This window comes from Colius striatus, chromosome 21, assembly GCF_028858725.1.
Source record: "Colius striatus isolate bColStr4 chromosome 21, bColStr4.1.hap1, whole genome shotgun sequence".
NCBI classification, from domain to species: domain Eukaryota; kingdom Metazoa; phylum Chordata; class Aves; order Coliiformes; family Coliidae; genus Colius; species Colius striatus.
The window spans coordinates 9548722-9571718 of record NC_084779.1 but is presented as its reverse complement, the minus strand read 5'-3'; the positions used below and the strand labels follow the sequence as shown (position 1 = coordinate 9571718).

At 49.2% G+C, this 22997-nt stretch overlaps 3 protein-coding genes across 7 annotated transcripts in view; 2 read left to right on the top strand and 1 right to left on the bottom strand.

The window, feature by feature from the left end:
* The first annotated feature begins 8651 nt into the window (after nucleotides 1-8651).
* C21H1orf174 (chromosome 21 C1orf174 homolog) lies at nucleotides 8652-11962 on the top strand. The gene is made up of 3 exons (XM_062012793.1): nucleotides 8652-8954; nucleotides 9516-10001; nucleotides 10755-11962. The coding sequence occupies exons 1-3, from the start codon at nucleotides 8781-8783 to the stop codon at nucleotides 10860-10862; spliced, it is 768 nt and encodes a 255-aa protein (XP_061868777.1). The 5' UTR covers nucleotides 8652-8780; the 3' UTR covers nucleotides 10863-11962.
* Nucleotides 11830-15771, bottom strand: DFFB (DNA fragmentation factor subunit beta). Its single transcript, XM_062012792.1, has 7 exons — nucleotides 15657-15771; nucleotides 15456-15582; nucleotides 15157-15345; nucleotides 14444-14523; nucleotides 14112-14282; nucleotides 13869-13969; nucleotides 11830-13383 (listed from the first exon to the last, which is right to left on the bottom strand). Exons 1-7 carry the CDS (start codon nucleotides 15768-15770, stop codon nucleotides 13167-13169), a joined length of 999 nt encoding a protein of 332 aa, XP_061868776.1. The 5' UTR covers nucleotide 15771; the 3' UTR covers nucleotides 11830-13166.
* A 24-nt stretch (nucleotides 15772-15795) lies between these two features.
* Nucleotides 15796-22997, top strand: part of CEP104 (centrosomal protein 104) — a 14305-nt gene continuing 7103 nt past the window's right edge. For 2 of the 5 annotated variants that reach the window (XM_062012785.1, XM_062012782.1), the window contains exons 1-12: nucleotides 15796-15874; nucleotides 16512-16675; nucleotides 17171-17344; nucleotides 17644-17782; nucleotides 18222-18287; nucleotides 18921-18997; nucleotides 19167-19335; nucleotides 19548-19706; nucleotides 20298-20546; nucleotides 20713-20916; nucleotides 21452-21619; nucleotides 22314-22487. In XM_062012785.1, the coding sequence (XP_061868769.1) occupies nucleotides 16563-16675; nucleotides 17171-17344; nucleotides 17644-17782; nucleotides 18222-18287; nucleotides 18921-18997; nucleotides 19167-19335; nucleotides 19548-19706; nucleotides 20298-20546; nucleotides 20713-20916; nucleotides 21452-21619; nucleotides 22314-22487 (1692 nt within the window). In that variant the 5' untranslated portion in view covers nucleotides 15796-15874; nucleotides 16512-16562. Of the gene's footprint in view, nucleotides 16167-16511; nucleotides 16676-17170; nucleotides 17345-17643; nucleotides 17783-18221; nucleotides 18288-18920; nucleotides 18998-19166; nucleotides 19336-19547; nucleotides 19707-20297; nucleotides 20547-20712; nucleotides 20917-21451; nucleotides 21620-22313; nucleotides 22488-22997 lie in introns of those variants that run through there. The other 3 variants (XM_062012783.1, XM_062012786.1, XM_062012784.1) reach the window with 3 other exon arrangements.

The window sequence follows — 22997 nt, the reverse complement described above, 5'->3', positions numbered from 1 at the left end:
CCCCTGCTGTGGATAGGTAAAGCCAAGCATGATATTTAGTGCCAGTATTCACTACTTAGCTTGGAACAGTGTTCCAGTCTGTGCTGTGGGGATGTGAGGAGAGGTCCGTGCTCTGAACAGCCCCAGTCAGGATGAGATGGATGCTGGTGGGAGCAATGAGAGTTGGGTGTTCCAGGCTAGGGGCAGCAAGCCTGGGGCTCCTATCCCTGGGCAGCTTTTCAGGTGATTCCTCACACCCCCTAGGATCAGGATTCCCTACCCTCAGCATCACGCCAAGGGCTCTGTCTGTCCCTGCTACCCTGCAGGAGCAGGAAACTCTTTAAAGTTGCTGCTGTAGTGGAATAAAAAGTTATCTCTAACCCTGCAGGGATTTGGCAAAGATGCTGGCACAGAAATAGTTTGTAATGAGCTTTAAGACATATTAATGAAGAGAAGTATAATTATTATTAGTGAGTTCAATTACAGCCCTTGGATTACAAATACTCTCCCACAATCCCTCAAGAAAGAAATGCATCTTGTCTCTGCAATTAAATAAACTGCATATCAAGAGAAGGGAAGAGGATTAGACTACAGAAGAAAGAATTGCTTCAACTTGACTGTGGTGGCCCCTCTCCTCCTCCCAAGCAGCTCTCTGTGCACTGAGGAGAAGGATCCCTGCTCAGCACAGTGCCATGGCAAGAAAAATGTTCTTTGGGAAGCTGGAGGTTGGCTTCCTTCCAAAGTCTGCGGCATGTGTAAGGCAGCAGCCGCCGTGGTAGTCGAATCTAATAAACTCCTTTCTGAAATATTTATGGGAGTGCACACCTGTACATTGCTCACTCCCAGAGATGCAACCTAGGCACTTCTGAAGGGGTTTTTCTTTCCCCTACTACTGAGTGTAGAGACAGAACTGAGGAATTGGCACGTTTCCTGCCCAGGAGCGTGAGGGAAAGCGCAGAGCGCCCAGGATCGTGTGGCTGCAGGCGCAGAGCATCGCCCCGGCTCGGGCGCTGGGGAAGCTGCACGCGGAGCGCAGGGAGCTCGACCTTGGCAACACAGCAGAGATGTCAGGCAGCGCTGAAAACATCGCTCTCCTTGGGGAGTAACAAGACCCAGGCGCTGGAGTTGGCCCTGTTGTGCTTTTGGGCTGCTCAGACAGAGGGGTTTGTCTGTGGAGCAGAGCGCTGAGGGAAGGAGAAGCCGACACGTAGCTGTGTGCTGAGCAATGAGGGGCACTGTATCTCTTTCACTAGCAGCAGGAAACCCATTGCTGAGGGGACTGCCCTGACACAGGTGCTGGATGACGAGGGACAAGTCTCCCATCCAGGGTCAGAGCAGCTCTGCTGGTTTGATGCCAGTGGAGAAGAGTCTGGTTGATGGTGCAGGAGGTGCAGACTAACAGTGCTGCTCCCTCCTGCTCCCGGAGCAATGGGGATGATCTGAGCTGGCCAGGGCTGAGGAGCTCAGTGTAGCTCTACCATTTCCTGTTTTTAACCCTAAAATCTATCCTGAGATGCCCCTGACAGTAGAGAAGCAATGCCAAGCCTTGGTGAGTGTGTGGGGACCGTGCTGGCAGGGGTACTGCTCAGTTTCCAGCTCCTTCCTGAGCACTGCCTGGGAACTTGGTTTCTTTTCTTGCCATGAACATTGTAGTAGCTTCTCCTTAAACATTGCTATTTTCTGCAGCCAGAGCAGTTTTTCTACCTGCACTAGTCATCTCTGGAAACATTCAAAATGGTTTCAATTCCCTCAGAAGCTGCTATCTGAATACACTTCTTGTGCAGCCTGATCTTTCCTACCTAACCTGGTTTACACACTGTTTCAGGGCTTGCTTTTGATCACAGTAGCTGTAGGACACTTGTTCATACTGTGAACCCTACTTCTTTGTTCCTGCAAGTGTGCTGCCCATAGGGAAACCTTTGTCCAAATAATCTCAGATTCCCCAAAGAGCAAGAGATTTGCTTTCTAGTTGAAGTGACAGCAAGGACTATATAGATTTATTCTTCTATTCACTGGTGGCTTTCTACTCGTGTATCCTTGCAGCAAATCAAAGGGTCACAATAACATCCCTGGTATGCCAGCCACAGCTTCTGGCCACATCTGAGGAACTGGTATTTTTAGTTGAAAGGGATAACCAGCAAGGGTTATTTAGTGAAGAAGACCCAAGACAGATGGTAAGAAGAAACTAATGAACAAACTTTTACCAGAATGTGAAAGGACTGGAACTGGAAGAGCTGCCCCTGTAACTGCTGCACCTCTGCTGGGTGCCAAGCAGCCCCAGACCAGGCTGGCATCGCCAGAGCAGAGCTGTTGTGAGCCCTGGGACACCTGGCTACAGGCAGTCCTGGCAACAGCTCGGCTCCTGGCTTGGTACCTGGCACAGCCAGCTCAGGCAACCAATGCCCGAGTCAGGAAGGCAGTGTGTGCGCTGCCACATACCCACATGGGCAAGGAAAGGGGCAAGGAGAGGGACAGAAAGATGCAGCAGCCGTTCCTCGCTATGTGGCAGCGTTTGTGGTGCTGGAACACTTCTGAGATCTGAGCTTTCTTTCTAGGTTTGATTTAATTCTGACTCTGTTCAAGTATTGAGCACTACCCAGTGCAGGCAGAAAAGAGCCCTGGAAACTGCTTGTGAGGGAGTTCTGGGCTGAAGCCTTTGTCCACTGACGTGATTAATGTGCCTCTGAAGCTCAGGCATTGCACAGTGTCTGGATAGGCGCACCACGTTTTCTTTACAGTCCTTAAGCGATGTGGATGGCGAGGCACAGGGCCGGCCCTGCAAAGAGGTGGAAGATGACTCGAGTGCGGCGGCATTGTGTAACGGAGCTACTCCTGGAAAACTGCTTCAGAAGAGTCAGTACACAGGAGACCCAGCTGTGATTTCTTGATGGGAGCACACTTGCATGTAGGAAATACTTAAACAGATTGTAATGAAGATCTGGCTTCATTACTGGAGCCTCGTAGGGCTGATAACTGAACGGCTCCTGTTGCACTGCAGTCCCCAGTCGGAAGGGATGCGTAAGCACACAGCTCTCTAGGACACTGGAGCAGTTGTCTTAGCATGAATCCTGCCCATGGTACAATATTGCTTGCTGTTGCATGAACAGAACATGTCTCCTCTGATTGTTTTTTCCTGCTCTTTTGAGATAAACGCTGTCTGAGGATCCCCACTGGTAGAGGGTCTCTGAGGTACAGTTACAGCTCTTTACACTTAACCTCTGGCACCGGTAATGGAGAGTAAATAACAATAAAAACCTAAGTGCTTTTTGGATGAAGCTTGCTGCTTTTCTGCAAGGACTCTGTGAGACTTGACAAGAGACTGACCTCAGTGGCCTGTCCCATGGTCCTGCTCCGGGGTGTTTCAACTTAACTCTCCTTCTTTAATGAACTGTGACAACGTTCCTGGAGATGCTCAAACTACCAGGGTAAAAGATGTCTCCAAGAAAATGCTGACAGCTTTTTACCCTCCTAAGAAGGTGCTACCTGGCCCAGCCACCTTCTCCATCTCAGACTGGGGATCACCAGTGTGGTCTGCAGCTGTGCTTGGGCCAGCTCTGTCCTTGGAGATAGCATTCATCTGCCCAGCAACTGGTGACTCTTAGAAGCCAAGAATTATATTACTGAGGCTTTATAAACTTTATTGAATTATCACAGGAGAAGTGACAGAAAGTGAGCAAGAGTTAATCACATGACAAAGAGGGAGAGTGCCACTGCATACCAATCATTCCAAAGGCAATACAGGAACAGGACTGCAAAACTTGCCACTGCACTCTGACAGAGGTGTGCTATTGATTCACAGAGCAACACTTCAGGATGGGGCTCTGCCAGGCACAGGGCCACAGCTGTGCTGAAAGGTAAGTCACATCTCAAGCTGGGTTCAAAGGCAAGTGCTAATGTGATGAAACAAGGTACAGTTTTGTAAAAGCATCCTGGAGAGGGTCTATTTTCAGTCCCTCTACCTGCATCACTCACTGAAGACCAGTGCAGACGTGAGGGCTGGCAGAGATGATCCCCACTCCAAGCCCCCCATGCACCAGGCCACCAGTTCTGAGGGACAGTGCCTGTCCCACACAGCTCTGCCTCCATTCTGTGGCCCAGGCAGTGGAGAAGCTGAGGGAAGGAGCAGAGTGCCATCCTGAGAGTCTGCACATGCTGAGAGGTAGAAGGACTTCAAAACTCACAACCATGAGAGCAGCCACCCCGAAGTCCCCCTCCTGCAGGATGCTCCCTCGCTTCCCCGCCTGGCTCCTGAGGATTATCCTGTGCTTGGGAGCAGTTGTGAAGCAGAACAAACCCTGGGTGGGTATAACTCACCAGCATGCTTTCCCAACAGCTCTATTTTGGCATTGCTAGCAGGGGCTGACTGATTCTGAAGGGAGCAGCAAGAATTTGCTGTAACCTGCTGACAATAGAGGCAAAAAACCAATTCATTCCCATCCCAAAAGCAATCTCTGCTTGGTGGGTGGAGACAGGTTTCCAACCATCTCCCTTTGGAGACCACAGAGCAGGCTTTAAAGAATCCTTTATATTTTTAGCAGCAACATAATAGTGGTGGAAATTTAATAAACTCCACCATCAAATATTTATCCCATTACACTGGCTTAAGTAATTCAAGCTGCTGAAATCAACGTTGTGGCTTTATTTTTAATGAGCCTTGTGTAAAACAGCCTCTGCTATTGTTGTCAGGTGTGTGTGGAAGAGAGCTGCATTTACTCGAAGGGTTTTTAATGTCCCCAAAGACACGATGGTAAATAATGTACAGCACTTGCCAAATGTTACCTGTCACCAGCAGAACATCTAGCTAGGGCTAGACGAGCCTGATGCTTCCTGGCACTCAGGACAGAGGAAGAGTGGGTTTAGCTATTGAATTGTTTAAATCCAACGAGGTAAATAACACTCGGGGTGCCATCAAATCCTGGATGGGGCTCAGCCTTTCCAAATGCAACTTTTCCACCTTGTCCCACCGATGGCTGGGCAGGGTGGCGATGCCAGGGCAGAGAAGGGGCAGTGGGGGGCTGCAGGGAGCTGCGTGTTAGCTAGAGCCGTGCCAGCTGGGAGCTGCAGCCTGTCAGCGCAGCTAAACGCAACGGCTCCAGCCAGCCAAAATCCGGGCATCTGTGCCTCTGGCAGGAGGGCAAGCAGCCTTGGCAGGGAGGCGAGCCTCTCCCGTGCCATCTGTACAGCGAGACGGGGTCTCCACGGAGCGCGGCCGCCCCGCGGCTCCCCCCAGCCCCATCGCCCCGGCCGCGGGGCCGCCGCCGCTTCGCCCGCTCGGGGCTCGCATCGCCGGGCTGACAGTGACCCCCAGCGACGGCCCGCACGGGGGCCGGGCTGTCCCGGGGCCTCTCCCTGAGCTGCACAGCCCATCGTCGCTGCTGGGAGCAGCTGTGAGAGAGCGAAGTTAAAGCGGCGGTAAATTAACCCATAGTGCCCGTAGCAAAGCAAGGAGAAAGCAGCGGGAAGAGAATGTTTGTTTGCAGACTTTCATTAAGTCGGGAAATTGTTTCTGTAAGCTGTTGCTTGTGGATGGGATGGCACGGGTCTGTGTCACCGGCTCCTGGAGCAAAGGTAAGGAGATGGGGCTCTGCAGGATGCTCTGTGCTGGGACAGGTTTCATGTGACGCTTTAGGGTTTAAAGGGTAGGAAACCTCGGGCAAAGCAGGTGCCCTGAACCCCTCGGTTAGTGTTTGCAGAGTGCTTTGGGAAGGATTTGCCACGTAAACACCAGAGATGATGGCAAAAGCTGTGTATGTGCGTGGAGAGCAGGAGGACGCGATGGCAGCAGCAGGCCCGGGGCAGGGAGCAGCATCCCCAGCAGTGCCTGTCACGGGGAGGTCAGTGCCATGCAGTGTCCGCAGGCAGACAAGTATGACAGCTATTCCCCTTGAGACAGGCTCTCAGGATTCTCTGCTTCTCAGGTGTCCCTTAAGGTCTTTCATTAATGAATGTCACTGTTTCTTCTCCTTGTTGCTCTCTCTCACAAAGCTTATGTGTTCCACCCAGCTGTGTTAATCACTTCCTTCAGACAGTGGCTTTCCACGTTTGGTTCTTTATAAGATACCAGCAAGAAATCCAAAATAAGAGATTTCTCACATGGAAGCATAAAACTGCATTTTGCACTATGAATTCCCCATTATTTCTGTGCCAGGGCGCTCCAGCTCCTGGTGTGAATACTCACTGACGAAAATGAAGGTCTTACTCAATGTGAGTGGTGCAAAGGTGTCCAAGACAGCTGCAGCAGAGGGTGGCAGACCCCCTTCAACGCCTCGGTGCCAGCGGGGATAGCAACTCATCAGAAACCTGTCCAGAAGACAGTGCCTGCCTCTGGGAGCCCAGAATTGTCAGTTCATTGTCATTACCTGAGCTGGCATGACAACATTGTTCGGCAGAACGACAGCTCAAAAGTTGTGGCTTCACATCTTGAGCGAAAGGCAATTTGGTGCTGCTGGCACTTGCTCTGCCAGGGAGGAGAGAAGGTGGCGAGGAGGAGGATGCTGCAGCATGGCCCAGGCAGGGAGCAAGGCTCCCTGTGACAGTTATTAGGCAGCAGATCCTCCTCCTGCTCTCTCCCTGGGTACCGCTAATGAAGAAGAACTCAGCCTCCTTAACTAAAAATAACTCTTTCCTAGCAGGAAAAGACCAGCCAGTGCTGCTGTTCGGTTTGGGAGGCCTCACATTCAACAGTTAACAGCCAGGATGTTTACAAGGCAACATGTTCTTTTGGCTGCTGTCCCCAGCATGTCACTAATGTTTAGCCAAACGCACTGGGAGGATTGTAACAGACAGGGACACTGGTGCAAGTGACAGGCGCACAGACAAGTGCTGCAAGAAGCTAATTTACACATCGAGTTTCACAGCCTGAGCCTCCCTTCCTGCTCAATAAGCTCATCAGCTGCTGCTTTAGACCCGTGAGCCAGCTTTCATAAAAATGAGGGAGCTCACAAAAATCTTCTTTCTTTTCTTTTGCCTGCCTGCTTAGACAACAGATTCTAATAAAACCCACTTTTTAATATTGTTGGAAATAAGCCCTCTTTTATGTGGGAATGTGAATTTAATGTAAATAGTTCGTGCTGCCCTGATTCTCTTTAAGGGCTGCTCGGCTGTCAGCAGCCCCTGCGCAGCCTTTCAAGTCACTCGGGAGACAGTGCCTGCTGCTGAGACGTGGACTGATCTCGGAGGGGATCTGCGCGCTCGCTTGCCTCTCCTGGGGTGCTCTCTGCGCTACATGACAGTTGTTGTCTCACAGAGGCATCAGCCGCGTCTCAGAAGCTGCAACAACATCTGCAGCTGCGGAATTGCCTCCATGGTCCCACAGAATAGCAATGGTTATGGGGGAGGACGTGGAGGCTGGCACACACGAGCTCTGTGAGGGAGCCCTGGCACCCTGGCTTCATCTGCCTGAGGTGCTTTGTCCCGTGAAAGTGTCCAAGGCCATTTGACAGAGCAGCATAAAGAACGAGAAACATACAGTGTTGTGAAAAGCATTTATTAACGTTTTCACAATCATTTCTTTCTCACTGGTTTCAGTTTGTTGGGGAAATGAAGACACCTAAGTTTCCCAGCTGCAGAAATGCTGCTCTTCAGACAGTTCTGCTTCTCTTCTGTTTACGAGACAGTGCAAGTTTTCACTGCCTAATAAAAACAATCATCTGTATTCTGTGGCTGCGAGCAACAACACTGTGAGAGAGTGGAGCAAATCGAGAAGCTTTTGGAGGAGAATATGAATTATCTCAGCCAGAGAACAAAGCACAGAAGGACCCCTGAGCACCGAGAGAAATTGCAGAACAACCTATCAGGCAGGTTTCCAACCCTCTGCAGCTTGACTGGGAGACCTTACGCCTTTGAGACAAAAAATGTCTGTCTTGAATACTCCCAGAGGGACATTCCTGCCCCCGATTCCTGCTATTTAAATTGTTGCCTCGCGTTTTTAAAGGCCACAATGAACGGACGAGCATTTCATCAGCTAAACTGGATTGACGAGCACAGGTAATATCCTCAGACCGCTGAGACTTGCGGTATGGTTCTGCCACGAGCAAGAACATTAACGGCTGCTATAAAGAAACAAGCTCCTGTGCCCTCAGCCGGACGGAATTGTAAAAAAAACCCACAGCGTCCTCAAAGCACTGAATTAACAGAAGAGAGAGATGGAGTTTAATGTGATGGATAGAGCCCCTGGGCTCCATGGCGGCGGACGCTGCCATCGCTCCGTCAGGGCACCTTCCATTGCTCAGAACGGGCAAGGTGCTGCCTCACCTCCCCCTGCAAAATCACTGACGGTAATTACACACTTAAATCTAGGTGTCAGGCTGCTTTGCTACACAGAAATTCACCTGCTATCATCAGAGTCCTTGAAGTTAAAGAGGGATTTGAGTTACTGACATAATTTGTTCCCCGAGGGCTGTGCAAAGGAACAGAGAGGCGTATCTGAATGCTAACTCCCCGCCGCACATCTGTAACGGGAGCAAGCGGCGCTCCAGAAGGAAGGCACAAGGGGAGGCAAAAGATCTGACACGTTTATAACCCATGCAGCAATCACACAACGTTTGGGTGAGGTTTTTTTCCCCTTGGGCAGCAGCCCACCAGAGAAATCTGGAGGCAAGTTCCTCTGTTTGCTAAAGCTTATTTTAACGGAGCAGCGCCCGTGGAACAAGTCAGGGTGTGGGCTGCAGGCCGAGGCACTCCCGGCACAGGGCCCACCTCTCCCCACCACCTCGCAGGGATAAAACCCGGGGTGTCAGCGGGCAGCCCGGGAGCCTGGAGGCGGCGAGCCCCGGCCGCCCCTGAGGCGAGAGCTCCGCAAGATGGCGAGCGCGGGTTCCCGCGCCCTCCCCAAGATGGCGGCGGGCGGCGCGGCGGGCGCGCGGGCCCTGAGGCGCACGGAGCTCCGCGGCCAGGGGCGGCGGCGGCCGGGGCGCGGGGCCAAGGAGCCCCGGGAGGAGCCGCCGCCGACCGCCCGCCGCCGGACGCCGAGCCCGGTAGGAGACGCGGGGCCGGGGGAGAGGGCCGCGGGGCCGGCCCGTAACAGCGCGGGGTGCGCGGTTAATCACTAGCGGCGGCATCGCCGTGAGGGAGCCGCCTGGGGAGTTGTTGGCCTCGGCTGCCTTCCCGCCGCTGTGCCAGGCGCAGGGTGCTTCTGCGTGCTCCAGGGCCGGCCTGTCGGGTGTGCTCCTGCTGGGAGGCTGGTGGTGGGCTGCTGGGGCGTAGCAAGTGGCAGGATGCATGGCTGTATCGGGTGATAACTTTGTTCTACGTTACTGCAGCATCCTTAAGAAATTACAGCAACGGTGCTCATGCTTTGAGAAGTTGCTTTCTCCCGGGGATGGATGATAACGCTGTGGTTTAGTGTAAGCTAACTGCTCCTCTTCTCACTTACACTTTCTACCAATTATGTCTCTTGGCCACGCAGCTTTGGCTCAAGGTGCCGCTGGCTTGATGGAGCCCTTCAGTTTCACAACCAGCCTTGCAGCTAGAGGTATGGTGACTTTATTTTTCTTTATTTCAAGTAAGCTTTAGGATCTTATTTTTCTTCCTGACAGTGTTCTTCACACAAGGCCTCTGACAGACAACCCGCAAAGAGGCGAAAATGTGAAAGAAGTGGCCTAGTAAAATCAGAAGGATTTGCATGTGGCAGTGGAAGCTTTGCTGTATCAGGGGAGACAGCCACAACATCTGATGGGGATCAACCTTCAGAAGATCCAGGAGACCACAACACAGTTCAACAGAAAAAAGGTGAAAACATTCCAGAGACTAATGAAGAAAAGCAGCAAAAGGAGTGTGGGGTTTCTCTCGTGACACGTGCGGTGAAACCGCGCGGTGCTCCCTCAGAAATGGACAGTGAGGAAAATCTGCCCAGCCCTGTCTGCAGCGACGAGGAGAGCAGCTGTGAGAGTGCACTGTCAGATGGGTCCAGCTGGGAGGATGCTGGTCTCCTCAAGAAGCCGATCCAACGAGACAATAGTGCTTTCTTGGATGAAGACAGCAACCAGCCAATGCCAGTGGCCTGCTTCTTTGGAGACGTGGAGGTAAGAGGATGCCAGTCTGTTCACACTCACAGACTCAGCTCTGCTCCACGGAAGTCTTGCATTTTCAGTTAAAATTAGGCTGGCCTCAAAACTGTAGGCAAACCTGACCACCATCAGTGAACATCTTATATCCCTGTCCCCTAGACAGAATTGGCTCAGAGATGAAATTAATTGCCCAGCCAAATTGATTTCAGGTGTAATATCTTTCTTATTCATCTCATTCCACAAGAGAGAGAATTTTGCTTACAAAGACATTTGTAGCTGTATAATGGAGACACGGCACTATTGTCAAAGTAGGTTTTTCATGGGTTACTGGTTCTTAACAGTGATTAAGTGGAGTGGGAACAGGTTTCTGGGCACCTCTGCTCTTGGACTGATTAAGGGCCAAAGCTTAAATTTGAATCCCAGGTCTGCCTTTAACGTTGTATAACTTTGGGCAGGTGATGCCTCCTCTTAGGTGAGGGCTGGTATTTAGCAGGAGTCACGGTTGGTATTTAGGAGGAGCAGTGAGGATTCATTTGTGGGGCAGGTCACCATTGAACCTTCTCAAGCCTGCAGGAGGAATGTCAGCCCTCGCCCTGGCCATGAGCCTGGGCTGGTTCAGGCAGGCCTTTCCTCTGCTTTAGCTGCGTGTGCTGCCTCTCCAAGCGGAGAGGTGCGCGTTGGCACCTCGCGGATCGGATGCTGGAGAGGCAGGAGTTCTGCCACTTGCTACAACAGGCTTTCCTTCACCATCTTCCCTTTTCCTTAAAGGATCTCCCAGCTGTTGCACTCCCCAGCACAACAATGAGCAGGCGAGAATTCAGAAAGCTGCACTTCATTGCGAAGGAGGATGAGGAGGAGGAAGAGGATGTTGCCTAACAACAAACTGTAAACAGATTAAACCTTTTTTTCCCCTCTTTTCTTTGCCACCACATAGTGATGGCTGGCTGTGTCACCAACATACGGTGTCTGCGTTTGCCTTTTCTCCGAGACAGAGCTGGTAGAGCTTGTCTTTGTGGGATGGGGGTGTGTAACATTCTCCCACAGTTACCTGGGGCACAGATTTGACTGAATTTTCAGTGATTTGTAAAGAAATCATAATTTATCATTTTACCACTAGCATTTAGGGGAAAAACACAGGGAAAACAGAAGTTTTTAAGGCATCTATAAACCACAGCCCGTACCTAGGGTGAGCACTTGGTCTCACTCCTCTTTTTAAAAATAGCCAAGAAAATTGTTAGAACAAGGTCCCTTTTCTCTCCAGTCTGTACTGTTTGCCATCATGGCATCTGGTCAGTAATGTTGCCAGCTGACTACCCAGTGCAGAAAGACACTGGTGTCTGGTGTGTAAGTTGTGCTGCATTGTTTAGATCTAAACCAGAACCAACTAACCCTCTCAATTGCAGTTCTGCTGGCAAAGCTAAGCACCTGAGTGTCACCCACTCGGTGGCATTCATCTCTGAAGGTTAAGTACATGTTTATTACTTGTCAGTTCTCTGAACAAGCAGCAGGTGAAGCTGACTGCTTCCCTTTCCCACCACATCACCCAGAGCACTGCCTTTCAGGGTAGTTGTGTGCTGCAGCTCCTGCAGCACTTTCAGTTGACTTCCAGGGGTTATGAGTAGGAATGTTGTAAACAGACATCCTGGTGGTGATAAAGGCTGAACCATCTCTTGGTGTCAGTTATGTCTGGTAGGTGAATGAGTTGATTACTTAGGATATGGGTCACTCCACCAAACCTGTTATTTTGGCCTGCATTTGTTTATAAAATAGTAAACAATCTGAGATGACTTCAGCAACTGTAAACTCACCCTGTGCTTAGGATAATACTTCTTTGAGAGTGTGATTATGCAATAAGTTTCCAGATCTTTATTGTTGTACTTTCTCCTATATTTCTAAAAATAGAGAGGAAAATGTTATCAGCAGATGGTTAAAATAAATATTAATTTCTACAGCTTCAGCCTGTTAAACATTCAAAAGTTGTGAGCCAAACAAATTGTATATGCATGACATGTTAATTTATTCACATTTCCACTCCAGCTGATGCATTGTCTCTGTCAATGATATTTCTTGGCTTCTTTTCATTCTTAATTCTGTAACACAGAAAAATCTAATTTTTTAATGGCATATTCACGGCTTTCAGCACAACTCCATCTTGAAGTAGCTCTCCCAGCCTTCCTCAAATGCTGTTACTTGCTACTGTCTCCTTCTTTTCTCACTTCCCTGTGCTCAGCCTTTCCAGTCCCAGTGGGCTGTGCTATGTTTCACTTGATTAAGCACTCGAGCACCTCTGCCTACACACACAAAGATACTGGTAATGCTTTTATCTTTAAAAAAACCTCATAATTTACACTGACAGTCCCTAAAAGTTCAGTTGCTATCAGCTGCTTAAAAAGAATCAAGTAAACATTGATTTTCTTGTCTGTTTTGTCACCTGAGGTAGGAAGGGCTTTGCAAGAGCAGTGTTCTCTAAAGCAGCAGGTAAACATGATCATTATAAAATAACACTGCTTGTACTGCTTCAAGCAAACTCCAGCTAAAGGGGCAGAAACTGTTTGAAAGGAGAGGGGAAATCAAGGGGAAAGGTGGCGGAGGTGGTAAAAGCAAAGATATGCCCTGACCTTGCTCTTCCTTCTAGAGGATGCACAGCTGCAGCAGCAGCACGTGGTGCTGGCAGGGATGAGGGCAGGGGGTTTGGTCCAGGAGAGCCAGCAGCCCTGTCCCTGAGTCACCCCGTGGCACATCTGAAACTGTGTATGTCTGCCTGGGAAAGGCACAGAGCAAAACAATTGTCCTCAAGTATGCTTCATTTGGCTTAATGTTCAGAGCAATATGAATCTGCAGGTCCCCTCAGAGGAGCGTTTAAGAATGTTTTGTCCAGGTTTCGGTTCTGTGGTGAGTTTTGGGCTGCCACTTGAGATAGCAAAAGACTGTGGGGCATTACCCTTGTCAGACTCATTTTTATCCTCTCACAGCTGTATTTTAGTGCACTTAAGCCAGTGGGATTGGAGACACTGTGAGAGCAGACCTAGGCATGATGTGAATGTAGGCACTGTGAGGCTGCAGTTGACGAGTCTCTGTTACCAGGGACTCCTAAGCAAGTCTTTAAGAAACCAGAGCTATTTGAAAATGATACCAGGTGACATGATTGTGAAAAAGCAGGAGGCACTTCCAGAGGCAGCATTATGAAAGCTTGTGGTTTTGCTTCCTTTTCCTGTAGATTTTGGTTTTGTCACAGCTGAGGTTATGGTTGGTTTTCTTATGGCAAGCAATATGCACCAGTTTTAAATTCTCCACAGTAAACAGCAGCTGATAGAAGTATTCCCAGTTCACTTCTCTTCCGTCTCGTGTTTTGACAGCTTCTGCCAGTTCTGGGACAACAGCACGTTTCTTCTCTATTCTTCAGTACCCAAGAGAGAAAACAATATTGCTATCAGAGGTTTTTTCATCATAATCAAGTCTCCATCTTCTTCCTAGAGCCTGGTGGAATTTTCTTTCACCATAACTAGATTTGTGATGATTATTCTTTCCTCCTGAGGAAATCAGTTTAGCAAATCCTGTTTGCTTGACAAGCACACAACGCCTGAAAGTGGGTCTGAGGGCTTTTGCCAGAGAGTAGGCTCCCCAGAAGAGGAGCTGGTGAGGAGGGGTATGTTTCCATACAGAAAAGATGTGGACAGAAGCAAAGCAGCTAATGAGAGCACATCATAATCTGTCCTCTGGACTTTATGCTATCAGAAACAGCTGCAGCACGTGAGTGTCTTGTCACAGTGCACTGCTCAGAGCAGAGTTCACTGCACAGCACGTGGGGTAAAGACTCAAGGGCTCTGCCTTTGCTAAGGTGACAGGCATGAAACAGGTAAGTTTGGGTGAATTTGTACATACATGTGGTCGAGATTCCAGGTACTGAAGAGGATCCTGCTCTCCCTGTTACTGTAGGGGTTGATGGAATGCTTACAGGGGCAGTCATCGCTGTCAAACGGTCCCTGTAAGGCAAGAGGCTGGTCACACGCTGGGACAGCATCACCCTGCCAACCCCCACACTGCGCTGTGCAGACACCTAGGTAAGGGTTCCCTTCCTCTGACGTTGTGCCCAAGACTCCCTGCTTCAGGAAGGGCTGAACTTGCCTGACAAGAGAACCAGCCCTCGGCGGTGCACAGGCGGACTGCCTCCTCCTCCCTTCTGTCAAAGTAGCACCCGTTGTATCTCGCAGCTTTCAGCTTATCTGACATCAGGTCAATGATCCTTTTATATGCATCTCTTGCTGTAGGATGAACATTTGAAATGAAACTACTAACCTAGAGGGGAGACAAAAGCCCAATCCTTTGGTACCTGTTGCTGCCCAAGGCTCCTTTCTACAGTCACTATGTTGCACTGCAGAAGTGTTTTGTATATACCTGGTCATAGAATGACTTTTAGTAGCAGCTTGAAAATAAGTTACTTCAACAGAAACTTTTACCTCTCTCATGTAGCTCCGTATTCTGCTTTCACAGCTGTAGCGCATGTAGCTCGACTTGTTTTTAAAACGGCGCTCTAGACCTAAAGAGAGTTAGATGGTGTTGTAACTCAGCCTCTGCCCAGCTGGGGATTTATCCCTTCTTGTCAAAACTTGGCACACATGTGTTCTTGTTTCCTTTCTGATGTTTATTTTCCTGGTTCAAGACTTTTATCATTTGAAAGGAGCAGTAGCTGGTATTACAGTTGCTAAATGTTTCCCTTTCACATGCATAAGCAGAACAGTAAGAGAGTATGAAAACAGAGTTGTTGAACTGCAAAAAATGAACATGAGCAGGAGGGGGAGCTTGCCAAGAAAGGAAAAAGAAAAGAGTGAGGTGAGGTGGTCGATAGGTGCAAATTATCAATATAGTGTTAGCAACCTGTTGCAAGACTGTAAATACTGACCCACGGTAATGAGGAGGAACGCATTCCAGACTGACTCTGGATGGAGCCATAGAACATTGGGTTTGTACCATCTTCTGATAGTAAATGTGATTGTTTAAACAAGCTTAAAAACACACGCTACTGTGAAGTAATAACTAATCCCCTGACCAGGTGCCAGGTCACAGCAGCCAGAAGGACACGAGATTTTAAACTACTTTAAGAACAGTAACGCTGACAGGAGTGACACCCTTGATCTGTGCCCCGCAGCAGCGCCAGTCGGGTCGAGCCTACCTTCAAACCACTTCTTGTCGTCCTCCCTCTCCTCGGCCGGGATGTTTTCGTTCAGGTTGTGGATGAGATCCGCCAGCAGCTTCTGCCTGCCGGGCGCCCGCTCGTCGCCGAGCAGCTGCCGCGCCGCCGTCACCACGGCATCGCGCCGGCTGCAGAGCGCGCCCAGGAGCGCCTCGACGTCGCTGGCACCTGCGGGCGAGGCGGCGCCGGCTGAGGGGCCGCGGCCGGGCCGGGCCCTCGCCCCGCTCACCCCCGTCCCCGCCCCGATCCCGCTCCCCGCCCGGCCACGCCGCACTCACAGCCGCGCCAGCTCTCCCCGGGGCCCACCAGCACCAGCTCCGTGTGCGGCGGCAGGGCGCGGAAGTAGCTCTCGGTCAGCTCCGTCCCGTCCTCATAGAGGCAGAGGCGGCTGCCTGGCAAGGGAAGCTGCCCCCGGGGCGGGTGAGGGACGGGCGGGCGGCGCCGCGCCCCCGGCCCCGCGCTCGGCCCGCGGCCCGCACCTGCAGCAGCCGGCAGCCCTTCCGCAGCAGCCCGCGCAGGCTCCCGGCCGCCACGCCGAACTTCTGCGGGCTGCCGCGGCCGCGCAGGCGGAACGGGCGCGGGGCCGCCGCCATGGCCGCTCCCGCCGCGCCTGCGCCCTGTGAGGGGCCGCGGGGCCGCGCCTGCGCCGCGCTGGGCCCGGCGTTGCCATGACAGACGGCGCCGGGGCCGCAGCCAGGCAAGTGGCCTCGTTCTCCCCCCCTCTGCTTTCCCCTCAGGCTGCGCCAGCTTCCCCCAGCATCCCTCCCTCCAGGCCGCCGCGACGGGCGGCTTTGTCCACGGCCCGGCTCGGCCGGGACCCCTCCGGGGCCCATCGTGGCGGAGCGGCCGGGGCCGGGGCCGGCGGGAGGAAGGAACGGGCCCACGCTAATGCCACGAAATCGCTACGGTATCGGAGGTGGGAGTAGCGTCGGTCTTTGCCGCTTGTCCCACCCGTCGTTGCCTCGCTTCCCGTCCCGGCAGCGGCCTGGGTGCGTGTGTAGCTGTGGAACGATGCCGGACTGACCCTGTTCCCCGTCGTTTGCCTTTTCCCTTTGGCTCACATGCACAAAGGATGGTACAGGTCGCTCCTGCGTGCATTTTGGAACTCAAAGTAGTTTCAAGTTCTGTCTCAGAATACCAGATTTAACTGAATTTGTGGTCACACTGCTGTATGAGCTAGCCAAGCCCTCACCTCACTAAGTACTGGTTTAGTGTAACAATATGGTGCCAAAATTAGAGAACATCCAGATTTGGAGTCAGCATCGAGGCTTGATGGACCACAGGATTCAATTTCTTAACTGTAGTGTTTCAGTGTTCTTTCATCGTCCTTCCAGGGATTACTTAAGCTCAGAACATCGTTGCTGTGACTAGCACGCTTGTGCAGGATGCCACACAAGATTGGGTTCATAGTTGTTAGATCATCGGGGCACGAAGACGGCTTCAGCGCGAAAGAGCTGATGGTTCATGCACCAACAGTGAATGGATGGAGATCACCCAGGTACTGCATGCGGGAGGAGCTCAGAGTGTGTAGTTCTGAGGCCTTAAGGGAGTTGTGAATGAGTGGGAGATGTATCATGCCTGGTCAGAGTTTACAGCATCCCAGACTAAATGTTATAAAACCTAAAAAGTTACTTTAATCCCATGAAGTATGTATCTGGGGGGGAAAAGCACCTTGATTACCACCTAAAGGCATCGTGTTGTGTTAAATAAAGTCCTTCAAAAGAAATAGTTCTTGTCAGAGTTGGAGCTTGCAACTGCTTTGGCTTAATATTAAAGATCCAGCCTTCTCAACACATCCTCTGGGTTTGCATGGGGCACTTGGACACGTGCCTGCAACAGTGAACAATGTTCCTACTGTACTCTCTGGTTTCTTTTACCAATATCCGTAACGCTGGGTTAAACTATAGTAACTTTGGAAAGTTTCATAAGTAAATGCGAGGTTGGAAGTAAAGTTATCTTGAAAAAAACATTCAGAAGCGGTGTCTGTTTGCAGACTCTGCCAGTATCCACAGGAAATTGTTCTGCAGATGGTGGAGAGGTGTCGGATACGAAAGCTGCAGTTGCTTGCTCACCAGTACATGATTTCAAGCAAAATTGAGTTCTACATCAGTGAAAGCTTGCCTGAGTACTTTGCTCCTTATCAGTCACAGAGGTTTCACAGACTAGGGTAAGTCACAAAGCTCGTAATGGTTTCATTACCTCGATCAGAAAGGCCTTGGGAGGAAATGATGTTTCACTGTGCTTTGCATGCAACATTGATACTGTGAGAGCCTTCCAGAGATTCTGTGCAGGCTTAGGTCTGTTACAAAGCTGAAGGTGCAGGTGTAAGAGGCGGGAAGTCCTCTCAGATGACAGCACACATTGTTTCACTTATGAGGGAGTAGTAAATGTTACCGAATTGGGGAGGAAAAACACAGCTGCTGTGTGAACATTTCCTCTGCTTACCTGTTACATTTTCCATCGCAGTTACGTTGCTCTCTCGGACAACGAAAAGACTGGTTTCGAAGCACGGGAGTTAAAATCTGTGTATATAGATGCGGTTGGACAGTACCTGAAGCTGATTTTCCATAAAAATTACGTCAATAAATACAACCTGTATGGTCAGGTAAGTTAAGAGCCCATCCTTGGTAAGCTAGGGCATGTTTTAGTGGTACAGAACAGGCACAGACATCCACTCCCTTGATTTGTAGAAGCTAAACATGTATGTTGAAAGCTCCTCTCTCAGTCTTTAGAATCTGATGTGACATTAAGTGGAGGTGTTGCCATTCTGAAACACAAAAAGCAGATGCCTGCCTCAGTTCTGCAGTGACTCTTGCTTCCATCCCAGACCAAAAAAAAGGGAAAAACTAATGACTGCAGAATGTGGTCTGCAGACCTGGCAGTAATCTTTTAATGAAGCATGAAGTACATTTAGCACTCAGTGCTTTTCCTGCTTCCACACCACCCTGGAGACCACGGGTCCTGTTCTTTTTTGTTTCAGTTTTTATAAGATATGGAAAAAGTAATGACTTTATGCATTTACATTTCCTTTAAATCTATCCCAGGTTGCCCTAGTAGCCATAAACATTATTGGAGATCCAGCAGACTACAGTAATGACAGCAATAACACTGTAAGTGCAAAGCATCCCTCTCTTGTAGTGCATTCAGTTACAGAGTTCCTGGGGTGGTGGAGTGTATCTTCCTGCTGCTGGGTTTGTGTGGTAGCAGTGCTGCTATGTATTGATGGCTGTTTTTAAATGGTATCTTGAAGCAAGAAAGTTCTCAAACATTGAGCCTAATATGCAGATACCAAAAAACCCCAATCCATAATCAATTGGAATGTTTGCATTTTCAGCCTCACCCAATTGTCATGTTTCACTGTGTCCTAGAAGATAAGTGTTATGAGTTCATAGAATCATAGAATGGTTGGGTTGGAAGGGACCTTTAGAGATCATCCAGTCCATCCCCCTTGCAGAAGCAGGGTCACCTAGATCAGGTCCCATAGGAACGTGTCCAGGCGGGTCTTAAAGACCTCCAAGAAAGGAGCCTCCACAACCCCTCTGGGCAGCCTGTGCCAGGGCTCCCTCACTCTCACAGTGAAATAGTGTTTTCTTATATTTAAGTGGAACTTTTTGTGTTCCAGCTTCATCCCATCCTTTTGCTAGAGCTTGTGTTGATTGTGGCAAGGCAGAATTGCTGCCCTGCACACACACCTGATGTTGATGAATGTGCATTAAGATACTCTTCTTTCCCCCCTTACAAAGCCTTCCAGAGAGAAGCTGATAGACCACTACTTAGGAATTAAATCAGATGATCCTGCCTTAGATGGAACTTACCTGGGGTAAGGGTCTTCTGTTACATATTCCCTGGCAAAACATTTGCTCACTTTCAAGTAGTCCTCAAGTCTCTGTGTTTCGTTTGTTCCCTGTTAGTGAAAAGAGAAGACACACACTCAGCTTGGTTAGTTTTGAGTTAACCAAAAGTTTGGTTTATTCCTTTTAAATCCTCAGGAAGCCTGACTCCATTTCACCTCTGGATGATCTGGCTTTTGACATGTACCAGGACCCAGAGGTTGCTCAGATTATACGTAGGCTGGATGAGAAGAAGCGCGAAGCCGTCCGTCACGAACACTACGACCACGCCAAGAAGCTCAAACAGGCCATTGCAGACTTGCAGAAGGTATTGTAGGAATTTTGCTTCTCTCTGAAAGCTGAGCAGTGTTCCAGGGCACCATCAGGGGCCCTCGTGTTCATGTGGAAGCACAATGATTGCCAGTGCATTTTCAGAGCAGTAGTTTAAAAATCAGGTGGCTTGGAGAATAACATGTGTGAAAGAGCTGACATGTTCCTGTGTGTGAGCAGAGTGATCCCAAGTCCTTGTACCATGTGTAGGTAGGGGAGCGACTGGGCCGGTACGAGGTAGAGAAGCGCTACGCTGTAGAGAAAGAGGATTATGATCTTGCCAAGAAGAAGAAAGAGCAGATGGAAATGTACCGCCTGAAGGTGTATCAGCAGCTGGAGCTCCACGACCTCCTGGATGCAGAGCTGATGGTGGGTGCTGTTATCTCCTGATTCAGGAGGTGTTGTAAACAGAAATGGCAGAGAAATGGCAGGTTCAGAAATGAACCAAAACAAGTTTAAAGAGTGAGAGTTGTTACACAGTGGCTGGTGACAGCTGCATGGGTTTTCTGTTTGGATGGTGGATTTCTTTAAGCGAAGACTTGTGTGTGGCATTTTGTGAACATGCTTGGTTCCCATTACATTCAGCTTACATTCAGCTGATAACTGACCAATGGTTGGCATCGTTTCAGGGCTACCCAATGCGGTTTCATGGGTACTTTCTCGTATTTGGAGGGGGTATAACAGGCTCATGCTGGCATCAAAGCAAGCTGTGTGGAATGAATGTTAAAGACGTAGATACATAGATATAGTTTTGGATTGTTCTGAGAATAAGAAGCTTTATAATCTCTCCAGACATGTGGATTGTTTCATAAAACTGCATCCAGTGGAAAGCTCTGTGAGTGAGGTCTGCTGTTTGCTTGAGAGAAGCAGAATCTTGTTGATGATCAGAGCTGCAGCTGCACTGCCTCTGACTGTAGTGCATTGTTCTCTTTGCTTACAAAATCTCCTTCGCTTTATCAGATTCGAAAGCCAGCTGAGTTGCCTTCGGAGCCCGCAGTTTGTACTGACAGTCCTCAGCGCACAAGAGCTGCAAATTCCCCTCCTGGTGAGCACACAGAGCCACAGAAAGGAGAGCCATGGAGAGCAGAGCCTTTGCTGGAAGAGAAGTCAGCAGATGCCACTTCTGCTGAGCCCGTTGCTCCCCATCAGTCCCCTTCTCCTCCCAAGCCTCATCCCACACCCGCCAGGGAAGAGTTTTCCAAAGAAAATGTGAGTAGTGTACCTCTGCACTGCAGAAATCTGTTCAGAGTAAATGATCTTACATTCAACCTTCCAGAGCAGCAAGCTCAGTTGTGGTTATTCCCATGGCTTAGATAAAGTCTGAAACAGCAGTGCCCATCATGTCTAGAATAGCAAATTTTGTCTTCTCTGTTAGGTTGAATTTTTGCCTTACGACGAGAGGCCTCTTCCAGCTGCCCGTAAGCAGCCTGACGAAGCACTGGTGTGCCTGGAGCCAGAGGTGGCTGGAGAGCACGTCGGTGGCACTCAGAGTAGTGGCATCACTGGTGAACCAGAACCATTGACTGAGAAGGCCCTGAGGGAGGCCAGCCCTGCTGTTGAAGTCTTTGGAGAGGCTTTGGTAAGGAACAGCAAAGGAAACACATGGATGATTGTGATCTGGGTTGAGTTGATTCTATACACGCTCTGTCAACAGAGACCTGCTGGGGGGGGATTTTTACACGTTTGGAGCTGTTACTTAAAAACCTGAGATTAAAATTTGACCTTGGATATGTGGATGCCCGTTTTCAAAGTTTATATCATGCTGTGGCTTTTATGGCTGATTACCTGATGAGCTATTAAGCAGATAGTACCCAACAGACTGCTTTAAGGCACAGACCCTACTAGAATAGCCATAACCTGCCACTGTCTTTTGTAGGGAGAGAAATCATTACTGTGCCTGAAATGGTTCCTTGAGCCTGAGCTGTTAATCCGTTCCACTCACCGGCTGTGAAAAATATGTGCTTTTAATAAAAGACAGGTTATTGCAGGAAACTCCTAGGGATTTCATGCTTAAGGTCACTTGTTCTTTTGAGGCTGGTTCTGTCTATAAATGTTGAATAAATATTGAAATATCAGTATTGTCCTTTTAAGAGAGAAATCTGTTCTGTGCTCAGGTTTCGGGAGCGTACTCCAAAACTTGGTCCTATCGAGAAGATGCCTTACTGGCTGTGTATAAGAAGCTGATGGAAATGTCAGTAAATGCTCCAAAAGATGATTTAAAGAACATGCTGAGGGCTGCCATTTTTCTTGTAAGGAGAGCCATCAAAGACATAGTGTCTTCTGTAAGTTGTGATGTATTTGATAAGAAATGCTTCAGTGAAGGTCTGACAGCGAGCACTGTAGGACCACGTGGTTATGACACTTTAAGTAATTTAAACAAATTGTTTGTAAAACTACTGTTGAGTCAAAAAAACCCCAAAACTGACAAACACCAAATCAAACAAAAAAACCCAACAAGCCAAAACAAGTGAAATGTCAGCTCTTGGTTAGCATCAGGGACTGGGCACTGCCTGGCATTTAGCAGCGTGGAAAATACTGTCCTGGGCTGAGTAATGAGCTTGAGCAGGAACTGCTGATGCAGTAAATTGTGCTGCAGTTGAGCCTTTTTGCTTGTTTGTTTGTTTTGTGGTATTTTCTTGTATAGTTGGAATACATCAAGGAAGTGACTCTTTAGTTCCCAACTTGAGACACTACAGTTAGCCAAAGGAGACATGGGCTTCAAATAAGCCTTAAACAAGAAGAAAAGGAAAAAAATCCAAGAGCTGTGTTACTCTTTGTAAACCAAATTCTGAAGCCTTTTGCCTAAGCCTCAGCAACATGTTTTCAGGAAGAGAGGTACCTATAGTAGCTTCCATGAAGAATGTTTCTGTAGTTCTGGGTTCCTGTTGCTGCTGTTCTTTAGAAGTACAGTGTTGTCTGAAAGCAGGGATCTGTGTGGTATTTCTGTTCAGTGTTTCCTTTTTCTGTTTAACTCAGGTTTTTCACGCTTCCCTGAAACTTTTAAAAATGATTATTACCCAATATATACCAAAACATAAACTAGGAAAACTAGAAACTTCTCATTGTGTGGAAAAAACACTTCCAAATTTGCTTTCTAGAACAGGAGACTCTTCATCCCGCCTTCGCCTTGTGGCTTCTCACTTTATTCAGGTAGGTGCTCTTCAAGTTGTGGTTTGATTTGCATTAGGAATGTCAGAGAGCTGGCAGGTGGGTAACAACTCCTCAGGCTTGACTTCCAGTTCCAAGTTTGCTGCCAATTATGCCTTATATGGAAGGTAAAGGGATAGCACCAACTTAGTGTCTTTGCAGTGCTTTTTCTAGCAGTGCAGTGTCCCCTCTGTCGTGGGGGACAGTGTGAGGAGATGCCTGTGGCTGCAGGTGCAAGAAGGATGTGACTCTTGCATTCTTAGTTGCAAGTGGTCAACAGAGATGAGAGCAAGAAAATGGAACATACTGCTCAGACTGTGTTACAATTAGATTGAATTTTTGACAGTCAGCTTAGGAAAAGCATGAAAAGATGCCTCTTGAATAAGACAGTTCAAAATTGTATTGATTTCTCAGTAGCTTGCTCTCTGATGCCAAAAGCAAGACCAAACATCTGTATGAACTTCTCTTTAAATCCTTTACAAACAACTCCTGGCTGCTGAAGTAACAAATGAG